This window comes from Mesocricetus auratus, unplaced genomic scaffold (assembly GCF_017639785.1).
Source record: "Mesocricetus auratus isolate SY011 unplaced genomic scaffold, BCM_Maur_2.0 Super-Scaffold_100007, whole genome shotgun sequence".
NCBI lineage: Eukaryota > Metazoa > Chordata > Mammalia > Rodentia > Cricetidae > Mesocricetus > Mesocricetus auratus.
Window position 1 is genome coordinate 97,079,131 of NW_024429191.1, and position 18,485 is coordinate 97,097,615.

Here is an 18,485-nt window from a genome sequence, read left to right on the forward strand (position 1 = left end):
GTGTGTGTGTGTGTGTGTGTGTGTGTGTGTGTGTGTCACACTCCTGCATCATCATCGGGTGCTGAGGCAACTAGTTGCCTCCAGCAGATGGGTATACCACGGGTGTCTGAGTACCCACAGGCCAGTGCACACTGGAGGGCAGCCTGGAAAAACCTTGCCCTGCAGCTTCCGGTCACCCTGTTTTGGGAGGAGTCTCAGAATTGCTTCTCCACCAGGGCCTGGAATCCCCACTCTTAACCCCTCCCCCACCGGGCCTGGGGGGCGGGGTAGGGGGGATACTAGACTGAAGTCTTTTCTTCTGTCTCAGCTGAAAGCCCTGTGTGGAAGTTCTGTTCTCCCTAGGGTTCCTGGAATGAGAGGAATGTGGGGTGGGGCAGTAGGGCTGTCTCTTCCTCCTCCTCCTCCTCCTCCTCTGCTCCCTCTGGGACAGGCTCAGTGTGAGAGGAGAGAGCTTTGCCCTCCCTCTTCCCTCAGGATGCTCATCTTTCCGGTCTCCGCCCGTTCGTTCTGGTGTCTCCTGGGGAGACCAAAGACTGCTTGGTGGGCTAGACGTCCCCATTGCCCGGTTGGCCCTACAGGGGACCCAGGGAGGCAGAACGAGAAGCCGACGCCGAGGGCAGAGGGGAGACTGAATGGGTGTGAGCAGGAGGGTGGGAGCTTGGCACAGGCAGCGGGTGCAGCTGCCAGACGCAGAACCAAGGAGTCCCATGCCAGCAGCCAGTCTCAGCTGGGCTTCCGGAAGCAACAGGAGCGCGCCGAGAGCCTGGGAAGGGACTTGCTTCTCTGGAGCTGCCGCCGCCGCCGCCTCAGTGGGCTGTGGGTTCTTTTTTACAACCCGTTTCACAGTTTCCAGAAGGGGAGGACTCTGTCTCAGTAGCTTGTCCCCTGAAGCCCTACTCCCCCCCCCCCCCCCCCCGTGCGCTCGCCCATCCCAGTGGCTCAGGATGGCCTCCGAGTGCCAAGATGGGACAGTCTGCCCAGAGAGCCTGGCGCGCAAGCATGGCTTGCTAGCCCCTGGCCGTTCAGCCACCCAGGATTGGGCTCTGGTGGGTCAGACCCACAAGGCTTTGTTCTCCGGGGCTCTTAGCTGACACCTTTTCCAGGCCGCATCCAAGCTCCTGGGCACTCTCTGGTTGCCTGGTGACGACACGTCTGTGGACTGTCTTGGCCACAGTGGGCAAGCGGGCCTGGTGCACACAGAGGTGAGTGGATGGAGAGGGCTGTCTGTCCTTCCTCCTCTGCCAGGAGTTGGGAATAGTCAGGCAGTGCAGTGTGGTGCTTCCACCCGCGGACACCATAGTAGCTTCAGCGGTCGCGGAGACCTCCAGGTATTCTGGTTTTATTCTGTGGCTGCGATCAAGCCATCTGGCCCCCAAACGGTCTTACCATGTGGCTTTCACTTCCAGGTCACATTCCGTCTTTGAGGAAAGTCAAACTAGGAACTCGATGAAGAAGCCGTGGAAGGAGACTGCTTGCTGTCTGTTTTATTCTCTTGACTTTTCCTAGTGGCTCATGGTTAGCTAGATTCACACACACACACACACACACACACACACTCTAACAGTCACATACACTCTCACACACATATACACACACACCCATTCTATAATAGAAAAGACACACCACAACACTCTCTCAGTCTTTCTCACACACACATACACACTCTCTCACTCTCTCTAACACTTACACACACACCACCACACTTTCTCTCACACATACACACACTCACATACTGTCTTTTTTGTTTGTTTGTTTTTGTTTTGCTTTTTGTTTTTAGTTTTTTCGAGACAGGGTTTCTCTGTATTGTTTTGGAGGCTGTCCTGGAGCTCACTCTGTAGACCAGGCTGGCCTCGAACTCACAGAGATCCGCCTGCCTCTGCCTCCCGAGTGCTGGGATTAAAGGCGTGCGCCACCACCGCCCGGCCTCACATACTGTCTTACACACACATACACATTCATTCTCTAATAGACACACCACAACACTCTCTCACACACATTCTCTCTCACACACACACACTCTAACACTCACACACACACTCATATAACACCCTCACACAGTCTCTCACACACTCACACACATTCTCTCTCTATCACACACTCACACTCACACAGGACCATGTGCCCAAGGAATGATGTTGTCTAGACTGGGCCTCCTCCCGCGTCAGTCAGTAACATGAATCTCCCTAGACACACCTACAGGCCCAACCTGATCCAGGTGTGGCCCGTGGGTCCCATGCAGGTCACTAGCTTTGGCATGGGGACAGACTAGCCTCCCACAGACGGGGCCGTGCCTTCTGTGTTCATTGCCTGAGGTGTGTTAAGTCGGCCCTCTGGCATGCTGGCTTCCAGAGCGTTTTTCTCAGCCAGCCAGGCATTCAAGCCAGGCCTTCGTGGTGTCTGTCCCGGGCAGCGCTGAGGCGTCCCTGGAGCTCAGACCACAACCTGCTTCGTGTCTAGAGCTGCAGGCCAGCAGAGCAGCCAGTAGGGTCTGATGCACGCCCAGCACAGAATGGCCTATCCCAGAGGCCTCTGCCACCTCAAGAGTCTCCCATCTTCTCTGGGAAAATGCTCAGGCAGTGGGCTTGTCCTCGGCCTCTCAGATGGGAGACTGGATGGTCAGTGGCATTAGTCTGCAGACCTGTTCAGGCCGTCGTCCTTGGGACTATGAGCTGGGACAGACGGTGCAGAGCCGAAATGTTCTGTCCTTTAAGGCCTAGGACCAGCGTGGTTTCTGTGATAACCTAAGAGTCCGGCTGAAGGAGCCCCACACTCAGTCAGGAATCCTTCTGGTCTCTCCACGGTGCCAGGCCAGGCTCCCCCATGCCCTTCTTGAGCTGGCGAGCACAGCGCTCATAGACAAGGAACTTTGCCAACAGGAAAGGGCCTTCAGCCTAGTTCCCGGCTGGACTTGGCCTCAGGCAGTGGCCCTGGCCAGGACCCAAGTTGAACGGGGCTCCCAGGCAGCCACTGCACCGGCCCTGCCTGAGGTTGGCTACTGATCAGCAGGCAAAGTTTGGAAGGTGACTGCCAGGTCTGCCCAGGGCTTTGCTTGCCCGGGCCAAGTGCCATCACCCCAGTCCTCAAAGGTGTAGGTGACAATAGAAACATTGATCCCTGGTCCTGGGGTTTGTTTTGGAGGGCTTCCCCTAGAAGCCAGGTAGACTGAGGAAACCTCAAGGAACAGTGTCTCTCTGCCCGCCGACAGTTGCTGCCCACCGTGAGGCTGTCCACCAGGGCCAGGATGGCGAGCGGATCCCGCTCTTTCAGAGTTACGGTCACTATCATACGTGGCCCTTGCTGGGCCTGCCTGGGCCGTCTCGAACTGTGTAAGGGAATGATGTCCCCCTGGGCCAGTGTTCCAGGAAGTTGGCGCCCCATAGGAGGACTCCATGCCAAAGTGTCCCTTGAAACCCTCATGGCAGTGGCCTCAGGCCTGGGGATCTCCACTACCTTTACTGCTTGGACAGATGTGGCGTGTGTGGTTAGGACGCTGTGCTCTGCCCATCACCTCCCAACATGAAAGGGAGGAGAGGAGTGAAGACCCCCCTCCCCCAGGAAGGGCTCGAAACCCACAGGAGGTGACCTGTGGGAGGGTCCAGAGGGAAAGGGCACTGACCTGCCCCAACCCCCTTAATCTTACGGACCCTGCAGGGGGCAAAACAGCCCTTGCTTTAATGGGCGTGGCAGAAACAGCTGTGAAAGGAGCAACGCCCCCCCCCAGAAAACAGGCCAGCGTGAGGTGATGAGGACCCCAGTCTAGAAGAGCTTAGCACAGGTCTGCCAGCCTCTCCACCGGAGCAACCTCTGTCCTTGTCCAGCTAGGTTAGGGAAGGGCTGGCCGGGCTGAATTGTCCCTCAGGCCTCCGGTCAGTGGTGTCAGCTGTAGTCCCCTTTCCCGGTGAGTATCGACCTCCTGGGTTGGAGCATGGCGGCCTGAGACTCGGCGGCCCCAGTGCCCAGACATCCTGTTAAGACTGGGAGAGCCATTTACCCAGATGTCCAGACCCAGTACTGGTTCCCCTCCCTGCCAGGGGGCCCCGTGAGGGAGCTGCTGCCTTCTCTGCCTTTCATGCATCCATGAGCTCTGTGGTTGTCCACTGTGACGTGAGAGCATCCAAGGTGCACCGTTCCCAGGCCAAGGTCCTGGAGAAATTGTTTTTGCAGACCCAACTTTTGGACAACTGTTGCTTCCCATGTCCTAGGGAGGAATGGGTGGGCGGTGCTTCAGAGGGAGCGGGGTAGGAGGAGTAGAAGGCCCTGGGGGACTTGGGGCTAGGCTGGGCGGGGGCAGAAAGTTTGCAGCTGGAGCAGCCACCACTCAGCCCACAAGCATGGCCCCCCACAGTCCCTGGAGCAGGGCAAGGGGCCAGCACTTCCCTTCCCAGCCTGGAGTCTCCTCCCCTGGCGTGGACGCGCCTGCGGTCTGGACTGGGTTCCCTGGCAATCCCAGCCGTGTGGTCTTGTCCGGGAAGTCCCTGGCTCTTGGGCACCCTCAGCCTGATCCTCATGGGCCTGGCCAGAGCAGAGGACCCCTGTTAGGTCTGCCCAGGTCAGCACTCACAGACCTTTCCTCTGGTTATGTCCCCTCCACTGTGCACTCTGATCCCTTCACACCCGGGAGAAGTCACTCTCTAGCCACTAGGCTGGAAGCTAGTGGAACTCAGTGTAGATGCCAGGGTTGTTTCCCCCCATCCCCCCTCCGGGGCAGTCCCCTCCCCTAGCCTGACTTCTTCCCCTGCTGAGTCACCCTGTGTTTGGGAAGTTCCCAGGACCAAGCCAGGAGAGATGAGGCATCACCAATTCACCAAGTCCCCTGCCTCCTGGGCAGGAAGCTACTGCTGTGACTCACCTTGGCCTGGCCAGACTCCACCTACTCCGCTCTCCTCTCCACCCTGGGATGGCCATGGACTAAATTCCTGCCTGGGGACAGAGGTGGCAAGGTACCAGGGTACCATGCTGGGGTAAAGGGCCGGCGGTGCAGCCCAGGCCACCCACTGAGCAGCCCTGTGTGTGCGCACGGAGGCTTTCTGTGCACGTATGTTGTTGTGTGCGGACAAGAGCTGGTAGCCATGACAACCAGGGAGGCTTACTTGGCCTGGCCCTGACTGCTGGACTCTGGCAGAGAGGGTACATAGACCATGACAGTCAACCAGGGGGAGGATGTAGCAGGCTGGTGGGCAGGAGAAGAGGGTGCCCAGGCCATGGAGACTGGCCTGGGGCCAGAGGCAGCTCACCAGTTACTGCATTCCCAGGCCACGGAGCGGGGGAAATGCTGGCCCAGCCTAAGAAGCCGGGGGACTCTCACTGTCTGGCTTGTCTGTCTTCCGCCCAGTGCCAGCTCCGTTGAGCCCGACCATGAGCAATCCAGAGGGTCTCCTCTCTGTCTGACATGTCCGTCCTCCTTCAACTCAGTCTCCCATTATTCACCTAGGGCTGGGGGTCCCCTGTCTAACAGTTAAGTGGTGTCCCACGTTCCCTGGGAAAGGGCGGGGGACCTCTCTGCTCCTCCGGCACAGGCCCATAAGCCTCTGGCTGGGACCTTGCTAGTTCTAATGTGCGTCACCTCGGTCCCCTCGGCGAGGCGTGGGCAAAAGCTTGCTGGCGAGACCACTGGCATCAGAGAGGCCTCCCAAGTGCCGCTGACCGTGGCCTGAGAGCTGTGCTAATGAGAAGGCCCCTGGGGAGTGTGTCTGTCATGGGTCCTCTGCGTGCTTTTGATGTCATTATACTAAGCACCTGGTTGGTGACGGTTGAGGATCTGATGGCATCAGGGGATGGTGGGATACCGTTGTCACGGTGGAGGCGATGGCAAGACGATGTGGTGGTTGGTGATGGTGACTAGGCGATATAGCCGTTTGGTGACGGTGGAAGTGGCATGGGTGGTGGCGGCGGCGGCGGTAACCTAGCTGTTGTTATTGATGGTGTTGGCGGTAGGTAAGGATGGTGATATGGGGGGGTGGATAGCGATGGTGATGTCGGTGGTGATGTGGGTGGTACCAGCGGTAAGGACACGGTGGTGGCCGAATAATGTGGATGGTGGTGGTGGTGTGGGTTTTGGTGGTGTTAATGAGGAGTGATAGGAATGGTGGTAAGTGTGATAATGTAGTGATATGGTTGTGAGTGGTGGTGGTGTGGTTAGTGGTGACGCTGATAGTGGTGGTGTGGGCGGTGATGGTGTAGTTCGCTGTGATGGTGTGGTGGTGGTCACGGTGTAGGGTGCTGATGGTGGTGGTGTGGGTGGTAGAGTGATGTGTGGGTGGTGGCGGTGATGCTTTGGTTGTTGTTGCCGTTGTGGGTGGTGGTGGCGAAGACGGTGGTGGCGGCGTGGTTCTGAAGTAATAGGTTTTTTACTCCTAAGACACCAGAGGCTCGAGAGGCCCAGGACACTGGGTGTGACTGTCAAGTACTTGCGTGGGCAGTTTTTCCTGCCGTGGGTTTCTTGGATATTTGAAGACGAGAGCCCTGTTGGAGCGAGGGTCTCTGCAAGGCCCCCCCGGGGGGGGGCTTTGGGGCGTAGGTGCTAGCCCTGTGCTGGGCCATGGAGAAGGTGACACAGACTCACTCTTGTCCTGTGTCCACAGCCAGCAGCCGCCTGATGGGAAACCCCCCAGCCTCATCTTTCATGGGCAGCTTCCTCACCAGCAGCCTGGGATCGGCAGCTTCTGCACACCCCAGTGGCCCTACATCTTCTCCCTCTGAGCCAGCCTATCGAGGATCCCACCCCGCCACCTCCCAGATCTGGTTCTCCCACTCCCACGAAGGTAAGTCAGGTCCTGGGCCCCTGACGATACCCAGGGGTTGTGGACCAACTGGTAAAACCTCGCTGCCAGGCCCTGCCCAGAGCTCTGGGGCGGGGGGGGGGGGGGGGCGCTTTGTGCATCTCCACTGGGGAAGTCTCTCGGAGGAGGTGGTAATTGGTTGGAAACGGGGTGGCCCCGGTAGGCACTGGTCCTGGCCAGATGTGTGCTCCAGATGTTGGGCAGGGAAGACTCCAGGGAACTAACGAAATATGGAAAGCAGCTGGACCAGCCGGACTGGGCTGTGCCCTGCACCATGGGCTCCCCAGACTCAAGCAGGCATGGGTTCCAGATGTGTCAGCTGGGAGGGGAAGGCGGGGAGAAGAGAGCTGTCAGCAGGCAGAGACCATCATTGCTCCCCCCACCCCACCCCCACCCCAGTCCTTCCTGCCTGTGACAAAGCCCCTCCTAGGCCACCAGCCTCGCACTGGCTACACTTCGGCACCAGAGAGGGAAGTACCTGTTACTCTCAAACGTCATGAAAAAGCGGGGGTCTCCAGAACCTCTCCTGGCCCTTTCCCCCAGACGAGGACACACCTTTGTCTGGGCGTCCGAGGTTTCGCTTCGCAACTTTTGGCTTGGTAGCTTGGAAGGTGGCCCTGGGCCCCCCAGCACCCCTGCCCTGTCGTGCATCCCCCCACGGGGCAGGAAGGGTTAACCCCACTCCCTGGCTGGCACGCGGGAGGTAATTGCAGTTGGCAGCGGGCACACAGAGCGCTCGCTCCTGGCACCAGTCGCTGCCGTAACTCAATGACTGCTGCGCTCAGGCGTCCTGTTTACAGAGCGCAGTGGACCCACACACGGCGCACAGCCCGCCCTGCCCGTGTTCGAGGCAGAGAGATTAGCGCCCTGCGCACTGCTGGAAGCCCTAGAAACCTCTCTTTGTGCAACAAGGAGGGGGCTGTTTTCCAAACAGGACAGGTGACAAGTGAGGGACAGTTGTTAGAGTAATCTGGGCTTTGGGCTGTGCCCAGAGCACACATGTTGGGCAGGCGATAAGAAACAATGCTCTCTTCTTGGGTGGAGGGTAGGCCAGGTCCTGAGCACCAAATAGGCAGACTGGGGTCTTCAGCCCTGACCCATCCCTGCACTCCTACTCCTAGCAGAGTCCTGCGTGGACAGAGCTGGACCCTGGTAAGAGACTCCCTGAGCAGCTGTGGGTGGCCCCGGGCCCTGCAGGGAACACTCGCTCCTTATTCTCCCACCAGCTTTTTGTGTCTGCTGGGCATCCCCCAGCTGGCCACAGCATCTGGCTCCCGGGACGGTTTGCAGGAAGGGGTGAGGGTGGCCAAGCGGGAGGAACAAGCGTCGGAGGCCACTCGAGAGAGGGCAGTAGCCCCGGACTGACCACAGGTGCCCTGGCAGACCTGGACCTGGGCCACCTGGTTTGATTTCCATCCCTGTAAACAGCAGTGACCACCCCCCCTCCCCGCCGCCGCCTCAGTGTCCAGGAATGTGGGCCCACTTGGTGGAGACGCATATGCCTGCTTCCTCTCCATCCCTATCCCAGTAGACACCACCAGCAGCAGCAAGAAGGGCGGTTTGTGGGTGGCACCACCTGCACTAAGAACCCAGGCCTGTTCCCTATTGGGTCGCTCAACTCGGGAGCGTGGGGTGGAGGCCCGCCGACGGCACCCACAACATTTACTTCCCCTCACATCAACGGTTGTCTGGTAGAATTGCTTATAGCCCACCCTAGTTACCCTCAAGCCTCAGGCCCACCCCACCCCCGACGCGGGACCCGGCCTCTTGCAGGTTCTGCTTTCAGCAGCAGGGATGTCCCCTTGGCTGGCGACAGTCGGTAGTCAGGCTGTGTCCTGGGCAGAGTAGAGCCTGGCCGGCCGGCCCTTGGTTCTGAGCTGCCTCCTCTCACTCGCTCACATTCTGCCCCACATCCTGCGTTCAGGGCAGGAACAGGGGCCTTGGCTGTGTCCCAAGGAGAACGCTTTCGCCTCTTGAGACCAGCTCCAAAGGGCAGCAGGCATCTCTGCCCACTGCTGGGCACCCGCTGTGGCAGGTGTGAGTTGAAGTTCCCAGAGCCAGGTAGGGGAGGGCAAGGGTACAAGAAGCAGGGCGTCCAGGGCTCCACACAGCAGAGCGCAGGGACACCCCCCCCCCGGGGGCTGCTGGGAGACAGGTGCGTGCGTGGGGAGGCAGCAGCCCCGGAGAGGGCTGTGCACACTTGCAGCCTTCCAAGGTCCCCCCTGAGGTGGCGGCAAGTCCACATCTGTCTGGGAGTCGTACGGCAACCCATGCTTTTCAGGACGGTGCCTCAGGTTACCCCCTCACTGCCCCCCCACACCCCACGGGGTTTCCCATGTCTTCTACGTCTACAGCCTCAGTCCCTGACAGGCCACATGGTGCAGCCTGCTCTGTGCGGTAGAGGCCAGGGCGGGCGGGGCGGGAGCGAGTGGCAGGCTGGCTGGCTGCCCTGGCAGCGTGCCTGGCTGCTAGTCTGACGGGGTGCCAGCTGGCTCCACGTGCTATAGGGCCTGCTTCTCGGCCATGTGTGTACAGGAGGGCGGGGGGCAAGGCAGGCAGGGGGCACGCGACACGGCCGAAGAATGGGGACCAGACCGTCCAGCACGGGGCGGGGGGGGGCGCTTCCTGGGCATTAGGCCAGGAGGCCCAGCCTTACCCTTGTCCTGCTTTCCTTCGACCACCCCCAGAATACAGAGATGCAGGCACTCTGCCTCCTCACCGCCTCCTCCCTGCCTTGAGCCTTCTCCTGTCTGGGGGGGGGGGCGGGGAACGGGGACAGGTAAGCCAGCCTAGGGCTGACAAGTAGCACTTCACGTTCGAGTTAGCCACAGGCGCCTTTCCTACTCTTGATGGGGACTCTCAGACAGCCGGAACACCCTCTCTCTCCCCTCACCATCTGCAAGGCAGCTGCCAGAGTGGGGGCCCAGGCTTCCTGTGTCCCTGGAACAGCTGGGGGCGGGGGGTTTCAAGGGATGCACCCTGGTGTTGGAAGAGCCGCCTAAGAACATCTGGCCTGGAGCAGAGCTCTCTTGCAGAGCCCCCCAGGCCTTCTGGCCCCTTTGGCTCACCCAAGACGATGGGTCTTGCCAGAAGTGGACCTTCAGGGCCTTGCTTTGGGGTAGGGTGGACAGCAGAGCTAGCCTGGGCCAGAGGTGCGTGGCTAGCTGCCAACCTGGCCTGGGTGGATGGGGCTGGGGTGTGGTGCACCACAGCTGGCCCTATTGTCAGTGAGCCTGCACACCGACCGCCCCCTCCCAACCAGCTGCCTGCTTGGGACCACCCACAGGGCAATGAAAGGGGATGCTGTTGCTAGGGGCTTTGGGGATGGGCACAGGAGCTCCGAGCTGGCTCCGCCCTGCTAGCCGTGGTCTCTCGTGCCACCTGGAGGGGGAGCCGTGGGCACACGTGCCAGCACTGGCTGGCTGCCTGGCCAGCTTCTGTCAAAGCCACACCCACCCTGGTGGCCACTTCTCCATCCATGCCTGGCTAGACTCCAGGGACATGGGAGCCACACACGGGAGCCACCACCAGGCGTGTCCTGCTGCTCCAGGCCCCCCACCCCCGTGCTTCTCCAGCTGCCTCTGCCTTCCTCAGCAGCACCTTATGAGGCCTCAAGACTCAGCGCAGGGGCCGAGCGGGGGCCTGGAACGTGTCCAGCAGGAAGACGGGTCCTGTCCAGCACCCACCCACGTGGGTGGGCCAAAGTCTTCTGTGACCCATCAGACTCCATCCCCTGGAACTGCCGCCTTTTCTACAGAGAGGCCCTGGACGCTCTCTCCCTTCCCTTTTCTGTTTCTCCTTGGGTTTTCTTGAAGCAGACTGGCCGCGTAACTCTGGCTGGCCGGGAACTTGCTGGGCAGACCAGTTGTCGTCTGGTCTGGAAATTGCTGTGGTTATTTTTCTCCTCATTGCTGGTAGGTAGGTAGGTAGGCAGCCTCTCCTTCCTCCCTTTAAAAAAAAAGTTTTAAAAGATGATTTCTAATCACGTGTACAAATGTGTCTCTGTGTGTGGGTAGGCACACATGTGAGTGTAGGTGCTCATGAGTCCAGAAGAGGGCGTTGGGTCTCCTGGAGCTAGGTTATGGGTTGTTGTGAACCACCAGAGGTGGGTGCCGGAAGCAGAACTCGGGTACGCTGTAGGTGCGGTACGCATGCTTAACGGCTGAACCATCCCTGTAATACCTGCTGCCCCTACGCATGAAATATGCCCTTGACCGCCCCTGCCCCAAACATGGCTCCGCCTCTTTTGGTCCTCTGCCTCACCCTAGGTCCTCCAAACCTCATAGTGTCCCTACCGGTGTCCACAGGAGCTGCTGAGCTTAGTCGGAAAAATCTGGTCACCCCATGACTTGGGAGACATCATGGAGTCCCGGGCATGAGGGTGTCCCATAGGTTAGGCTAACCTCCAGCCAGCCCCATTGCAGTCAGAAGGAAGCAGCTAGGGGGGCTCAGGGCGGACCCTCTGGCGGTCACAGCCTCGTGAGCTGCGTTGGCCTTTGGTTCAGATGCTCAGCGTAGGGTCTCCTCGCCTGTGCACTGCACTGGTCCACACAGCTGCTTGGACGCAGAATGACACAGGGCTGGTGTTTCAGGGAGTAGCTCCTGCACCCTTTCTCAGACACACGTCGGTGGCAGTAGCGTGGGCAGTGACCACGGTCACCAGGCAAAGATCTTCCTGGATCTTTGGCTCTGATCTGGGCAAGGACAGTTGCTATCCTGATGTACCTGCTCACTGCCCTTGGGTGAGCAGGGTCCCAGGCACAGTGGGACCCCCCTGGGAGGTGCCGTGGAAGTTGTTATGGGTCCTGGATGCCTTCAAGGTGTTGGAGCCACATCTGGGAAACTCCTGCCCCAGGGTTTTCCCATCATCAGGTGACTTCCCCGGCCCCCTAGTTCTGCCACTGGCCAGTGCCAGGCTCTACCCTGTGATCCAGGGCAGCCTGCCCGTGGGAGCCTGGTTCCTTGGGCTCTCCGTTACTCCTGCAGCCTGGGGACACGGGAGCCTGCAGGGCCCTGTTTCCTGAGTTAATGGCTCAGCTCTCTGCAGGCCTCAGGGAGGGGACAGACATACCCTGAAGGCTGCCATTCTGATCCACAGCCACTTGGGTGGTCAGTCCTGGGAGCTTCACTCTGAAACCCTGGCCTAGATGACTAGGAGCCTGACCAACTAGAGCGAAGAGACCCTGAGGTGGGGGCGTTTTTTCTGGCAGGGGGAACTTGGGTTGTTGCTAGGCTACTCCCTTCAGCCACTGAAGCAGACATGGCAAGCGTCCTGTGGACTGGCTGCCACATCCTGCCCGTTCCCAGGGCAGACATTACTAGTCAACTAAGCGGCATGAGAATCTAGCTTTAGGATTCTTAGCCCCCCCAACCCCCCCACCCCCGCCGCCACTCTGGTCTGTCGTTGAATAAACTGCTGCAGTGGGAATCGCTGGGAGTAGGTGACAGGGGGGTGCCCCTGGGAGAGGGCCAGCACAAGTTCCTGTCGAGCACCCTGAGTAGCACCAAATGGTGCCAGGTCCCCGTGTGGGCAGCGGGAAGGTGGAGGCTTGCAGGCGGTCTGAGGGCCTTCTCTAGGTGCCTGTTCCTTCTGGATGGACAGGGGGAGCCCCCACCCCACACCTCATGGCTTCCATACGCAGCTTCCCATTTACCTACCCGCCCCGCTGCCTTTGGTGTCCTTTGAGCGCTGTTGTTAGATGACCTCACTGCGGGCTGTCTTTCTTTTCCTGACTGCTGATCAGGGATCCTCACCCTCGCCATCATCAGGCTCTCTGGTAGCTGTGGCAGTGGCAGGACAGGCTCCCACACCTACCCAGGGCCCTTCCCCAAGGCAGCTAGGGAGTTCCAGGGAAGCAGGTGGGCTCAGGCTCGTCCTGTGATCTCCCCATTATGTCTGCTTCAGATGGGCAGAGGCAATGGGGAAGGGGAGGCCCTGGGGTCTGGACTTCTCCAGCAGGAGACTGGGTCGAGCAGACCCTAGAGGTCAGAAGTGTGAGTTCTCTCTGCCCCTCCCGGGGGGTCCTCTCCCCGATGCCCCAGGCCACCCCTACCAGGGTCCTCCTAAGCCTTCCCATCCCAGGCCTTGGTCTCCTTGGTCCCATTAGAATACTGCATCTCCCAGCCTTGGCGTCTGGTCTCAGAGCAGCTCTGATTCGAAAGTCCTTTCCTGTCTTCCTCTTCAGTTCAGGGAGGACAGTCATGGCGGGGAAGGAGGGAGGCTTCCAGTCGCTGGGCTAAGAGGATGCCCCTCTCCTCACCCCGCCCACCCCCAGGACCCTCTGCCCCTCTCCTACTCCTGCTTCTCGAGTCCCCCATTTGCGAGCTGGGAGATGGAGAACTTCCATGCATCATCGGCATGGCCAGTAGATTTCCAGCCCTGCCCCCCCGGATTGGCAGCCACTACCAAACTTTTTTCGCGGTGCCCAACCATGCCACGCACGGGTGGGAAGGGAGTCCCTTATTCAGTTAGCCAAGTGCCCATTGCCCCCAGAGGGCAGGAAGAGGCCCAGGCCTCCACCAGGAGTGGAGTGGGGGGGGGGATCTGTGCCTGGAAACATTGTCTGGGAAGGAAGAATTTACAGACTTCTGTTTACAAAAAAAAAAAAAACGAGGCCCGTAAAACATTTAACAGCAGCCAATTACAGGGGACAGCTGCAGTGGTTTACCCACCCACCCCCAGGCCCCAACCCCCCCTGCCCAGCTGCTCCCACCCAGGCCTCTCTGCTTTTGTCAAGTCTTCCAGGAGCTGAGTTTAATCTGGTTAACATCTGCTGCAGATGTGTCCACACAGACCAGGCCAGTGGCGCAGGTCTCAGCCCGCTCTTCAACGAGAGGGGAACAGGGCCTGGGCAAGTGGGCACTGTCTCCGAGTTCTCCCGTGTGGTGTGGTCTGAGGGTTTGCTCTCATCTGAGGGATGGCCCCTGCACCGCGCTCGCAGGCAGGTTTCCCTGTCACAGAAATCTCAGCCAGGTGTTGGTGTCGCACGCCTTTAATCCCAGCACTCGGGAAGCAGAGGCAGGTGAATCTCTGAGTTCGACACCAGCCTGGTCTACCAAGCGAGTTCCAGGACAACCTCCAAAACAATACAGAGAAACCCTGCCTGGGGAAAAAAAAAATCTCGAGCCTTCACACACACGGCGCCCCCTGCCTTGTGACTCAGATGGAAGGCTTGCACTGTCAGACAGGCAAGATCGATCTCTTCGTACCCAGTGTAGCACCCAAGAGCCACTGAACTAGAGATTGTCCCACAGTGTCATTGGTCAGAGCTCTGAGTGGCGACTCCATGGGGAATAGGGTGTAGCGTGTGGTCTCTGCCTGAGACGTGTTGTGTGCCGTGAACTGTTTACCAGTTCAGAGTCCTTTGCCTGAGCTGGGTGTCGGGGGTGCTCCAGAGAGTTGCCTGCCCTCCCCCTATGCCACAGAGGCCTCCTCTGTGTCAGCATCCAGGCAGATCGGCTTTTGGAGACGTTGGGACAAGACAGACATGGCCAGGTAGGAGCCACGCAGCACCGTGTCTGCTTCTTCAGGGTTTCACCTCATTCTCCCAGACCCTTAGCCTCCAGAGGTTCAAAGGAGTCCTCACCTCGACAGCCTGGTAGTTCTGTGGCAAAAGATTCAGGGAAGCCAAGTACAGCAAGGCCGAGGGAAGCTGGGCTGAGAGACTTGTCAGTGACTTCACTGTGGCACTGTGAGAGTCCTGGTGCCGGGCCATGGGTGTATGCGCAGAACCCCACCCAGGCCCAGCCAGGCTGCTTCCGTTCTACACTGTGGGGAAATGTCTCTGAGTTGATCGATCCTTCACGTTTCCCAGCTCACCCTGGGTGGGGGGTCTCTGCCTAACGCTCACAGAGGCCCCCAGGCGCCCCAACCCCATGTACCCACAGCTGGCCTTGAGATTCATACTGAGTTGACTGAAGAACCTGGTCCCTCACAGGGATGGCTGTAGTCTGATCTGATCCCCTCAAAGATCCCTCACCCCATTTAACAGAGAAAGCCAGCTGCCTGAGTCAGAGAGCCAGGCTGGAGGAGACGTAAGTTCCCCTCCCCATATCTTAGCAGCTGTCTTGGTGGCAGCAGTGGTAAGGTCAGTAGCTACCAGCAGCTAAGACTCCTTGGCGGGTTTGATGGAGGTCCAGGTCTCCAAGCTCCTGTCAGGCCTGATGGGAGGGACCAGCCAAGAAGCCATCACCCTAGGGGCTGGTGACTGCGTCTCCAGCTCTGAGCTTCCCAAGAGAAGTCTGTACAATGCTGCAGCTCCTTCCTTTCAAAGAATATCTCACACGCACTGATTCTGCTTTACCTGTGTGAGCATTTTGCCTGCATGTGCGCCTGCAACCCTCTGAGGTCAGAAGGAGATGTTGGGTTCCCTGAAAATGGAGTTGTGGGCGGTTGTGAAACCACTCTGTGGGTGCTGGGAATTGAATCCAGGTCCTCTGCAAGAACAGTCAGCATTCTTATTGGTTTGTTTGTTTAGTTTTTTTGTGGGTTTTTTGGGGGGGGTTGTTTTTCAAGACATGGTTTCCCTGTATTGTTTCGGAGGCTGTCCTGGAACTCGCTCTGTAGACCAGGCTGGTCTTGAACTCTCAGAGATCCGCCTGCCTCTGCCTCCCAAGTGCTGGGATTAAAGGCGTGCGCCGCCAGCGCCCAGCTTACAGCCAGCATTCTTAACCACCGAGCTGTCTCTCCAGCTCCCCGTTGTTGCACCCCTTCCCAAGGCTTGCTGCCAGGGCTCGGTCGTCTTGCAGGCTGGGACCTCGGGAGTCAGGGGACAAGGAACAAGGTGACAAGAGCCCAAGGCCAGCGGGTGTGGGATTGGCTTTAGACTGTGGTTAGCATTATTGCCGTCATGGAAGCACAACCCTCCAGACCCTTGGCTGCCTCTGAGGGACAGACTAAGGGGCCTGCTTAGTACGACTCAGTTGCCAGGTTGGGGCTGAGGCCTTGTCCTTCGCGTGGGTGGCACGCCAGGGACTTTGCAGCCAGCGGCATAAGATGCTGGGTTCCCATAGAGAGGCCACTTGAGGGGAGAGACCCGTGGCTTCCAACAAGTGGGAACCGGCCGCATCCTAGCTTCAGCCACCTACAGCGTGAGTCACCCAGACCAGCTGTGGTACGGCACAACTCTACCATGGCCACCTGCTTTCCTGGGGTGCCTGTGGAGAATGCAGGCTGGAGGCCCTTGTCTGGTATGGCTCTCCCTTGGCTGAGAACCCACAGAGAGTCCACACTGCACCCCTCCTTCCAAGCCGCCTCTCCAAGCCCCTTTGTTGCCTGGCCTGGAAGCTCCTACCACACCAAGCACTGCTTGGAGGGAACCAAAGGCAGCCTCCCCTTCTCCAGCCCCTAACCCACCAGCAATTCAATTTGTGCTGCACCGGAGGGATGGTATTAGTCGAGTCAGAGTTAATATGATGTATTGACGGGTTGATTTCCCACTGGCGGGCTGCGAGCAGGCTCTGCAGGGTGTTGCCTCCGGGGCTGCCTACTTCTTGGCTCCTTGGGGTCGGGGTGGTGAGGGCCGGGGAGCTAAGTTTTCTCTGCAACCACTGCCTTCCTTCCCTAGCTCCTGCGTACCCCAGATTTTCGGGGAGCCTGGCATCTACCTTCCTACCCGTGAGCCACTTGGATCACCATGGAAACAGCAACGTTCTCTATGGGCAGCATCGTTTCTATGGAACCCAGAAAGGCAAGTGCTGTGTGGGGCTTGGCGTGGGGTGCAGCGCATACCGGAGGGTGAGCTTAAGGGGTGCCAGTGAAAGCCCCACACTAAGCGAGCCCTCCTCCCCAGGCTAGGTGGGGCCCAGAGGAGGATGGCCTAGCACCACAGGTGCATGGGTGCGGCGTCTAGTTGAGGGCCCTCTGAAGCAACCATGCTGACGTGGCCCACAAGCATGTCTCATTACCTGCCCTCAGAATAGAGGATCAGGGCAGGAAGTGTCCCGGGGGGGGGGGGTCGGTACAGGAGCTGCACTCCTGACTTAACTCTGAGCCAGTTTCTAGACTGCCAGGAGCCCCTGGCCCCAGTCTATCCTCGTGAGGCAGCTCCTCAACCAGTCACTGCAGGAGCAAAGACTGAGCTTCCTCCTGGCTAGAGGTGGCTGGGGTGGTGAAGCCAGAGATTCCCATCCTTGTCACTAGGTGAGGTGCGTCTTGTTTTTGAGGGGCTGTTTGCTTTTGGGGACATTCTTCGGTGGTGTGGCTAGACCCAGGGCTGGCATTGGAGTGGTGGCCGCACTTGAGTGTCAGGTGGCCCCATGACGCGATAAGACGCAAACCCAGACTTGGAGTCCTGTAAGGCCGGAGCTTAGTGGTGTCAGGAGATGCATGTCAGGGCAGAGCGGTATATTCCTAATGGCCCTAGTTTCCAGCCCGGGCTGTGGGAGGGGCTGTGGGAGGGACCACTGTTTAAGGAGAGGTACACCCAGATTAGAGATGGAGGGGAGGGACCTTGCGGGGAGTGCTAGACTTGGGTGGTTCCCATGCAGCAAGGCAGCAGGAGTGCCCTCTCTTTGCCAGTCGCTGTGTAGGAGCTGAGATTTGGAAAGAGCACAGAGTGCCTTTGGGCAGCCCTCCTTGGACCAGGAGGGTGAACTCAGGTGTCGAGCACGTCTGCACCCTTGGGATGGTTCTGCCACGTTAGGGCACGACAGAGTCTTGGACTCACTGAAGCTTTGGCCTTGCTAAGACTGGTCTAAGCCGGGCACTTGGTGGTGGCACACGCCTTTAATCCCAGCACTCGGGAGAGGCAGAGGCAGGCGGGTCCCTGTGAGTTCGAGACCAGCCTGGTCTACAAGAGCTAGTTTCAGGGCAGCTTCCAAAGCGGCACAGAGAAACCCTGTCTCAACCCCCCCCCCCCAAAAAGAAGAAGACTGGTCTAGCTGTAAATGCTGCAGAGTGCCCGTACTTGCAGTGTGGCCAGGAAGCCCACCCCAGCCCCACTTAGGGGTCTGGTTTCATCCCAGACAGCTCTGCCGTGTGCTCCCAGGAACCAGACTTGAGAGCTTGTGGGCTGGATCCACCAAGCCCTTAGTCACACAGCCTCCCCACCCCCACGCCTGCAGCTGTTTTGACAGCATCTGTCAAGGGTGGGCAGGTGGCTAAGCTAAGCCCTGGAAACCAGACTGGTGAACCTGGGCCCAGGGACTCCCTCTGGGTGGTGGGGCTGACTGGTGTCTTGGCGGCTGCTGGCCAGGCCTCTCCGCTTTCACAATATTGTGGTGGAGCTTCATCCAAGAACATTATTTGGTTTTGGAAATTGAGCTAATTAGGTTTCTCTTGGGCTACCCCTTTCCTTCTCCCCTTCCCCCTGGTTTCTAATTAGAGGAAATTGACAAGGAATTTACACGACTGAGGACAGTTTTACAAGTTGCAAACGTTTTTTTTCTTTCCTTTTGTTTCCCTGCCTAGTGCTCTCCCTTAGCTAGGGCCTGACCCTGCTGCCCACCCACCCAACTAGGGGGAGGGTAGGGCTGTCCCTGGGGGTCTGCCAGAGGTTCGATGTGGTTCTAGCCTGGCTGACGAGAGAGTGGGTGTCCCCAGGGCTGGCTGATGACAACCTGGAGCTGACCCTACCTGGGCAGGAAGGGTTTGCCCCGGATCCAGGGCCAGCAGGCAGAGGAACAGCTGTCCACAGCTGGATGGTGACCCAGGTTGGGATGCAAGGAGGTGCGGTCCTGTCTCACTCGCCAGATACAGTGTTGCAG

At 59.0% G+C, this 18,485-nt stretch overlaps 1 protein-coding gene across 1 annotated transcript in view; it reads left to right on the plus strand.

Moving 5' to 3' along the window:
* Bahcc1 (BAH domain and coiled-coil containing 1) overlaps nt 1-18,485 on the plus strand; it is a 59,941-nt gene that overhangs the window by 16,537 nt on the left and 24,919 nt on the right. Inside the window, exons 2-3 of the mRNA XM_040750169.1 lie at nt 6,582-6,761; nt 16,346-16,468. Coding sequence (XP_040606103.1) covers nt 6,582-6,761; nt 16,346-16,468 — 303 coding nt within the window. The remainder of the gene's footprint in view (nt 1-6,581; nt 6,762-16,345; nt 16,469-18,485) is intronic.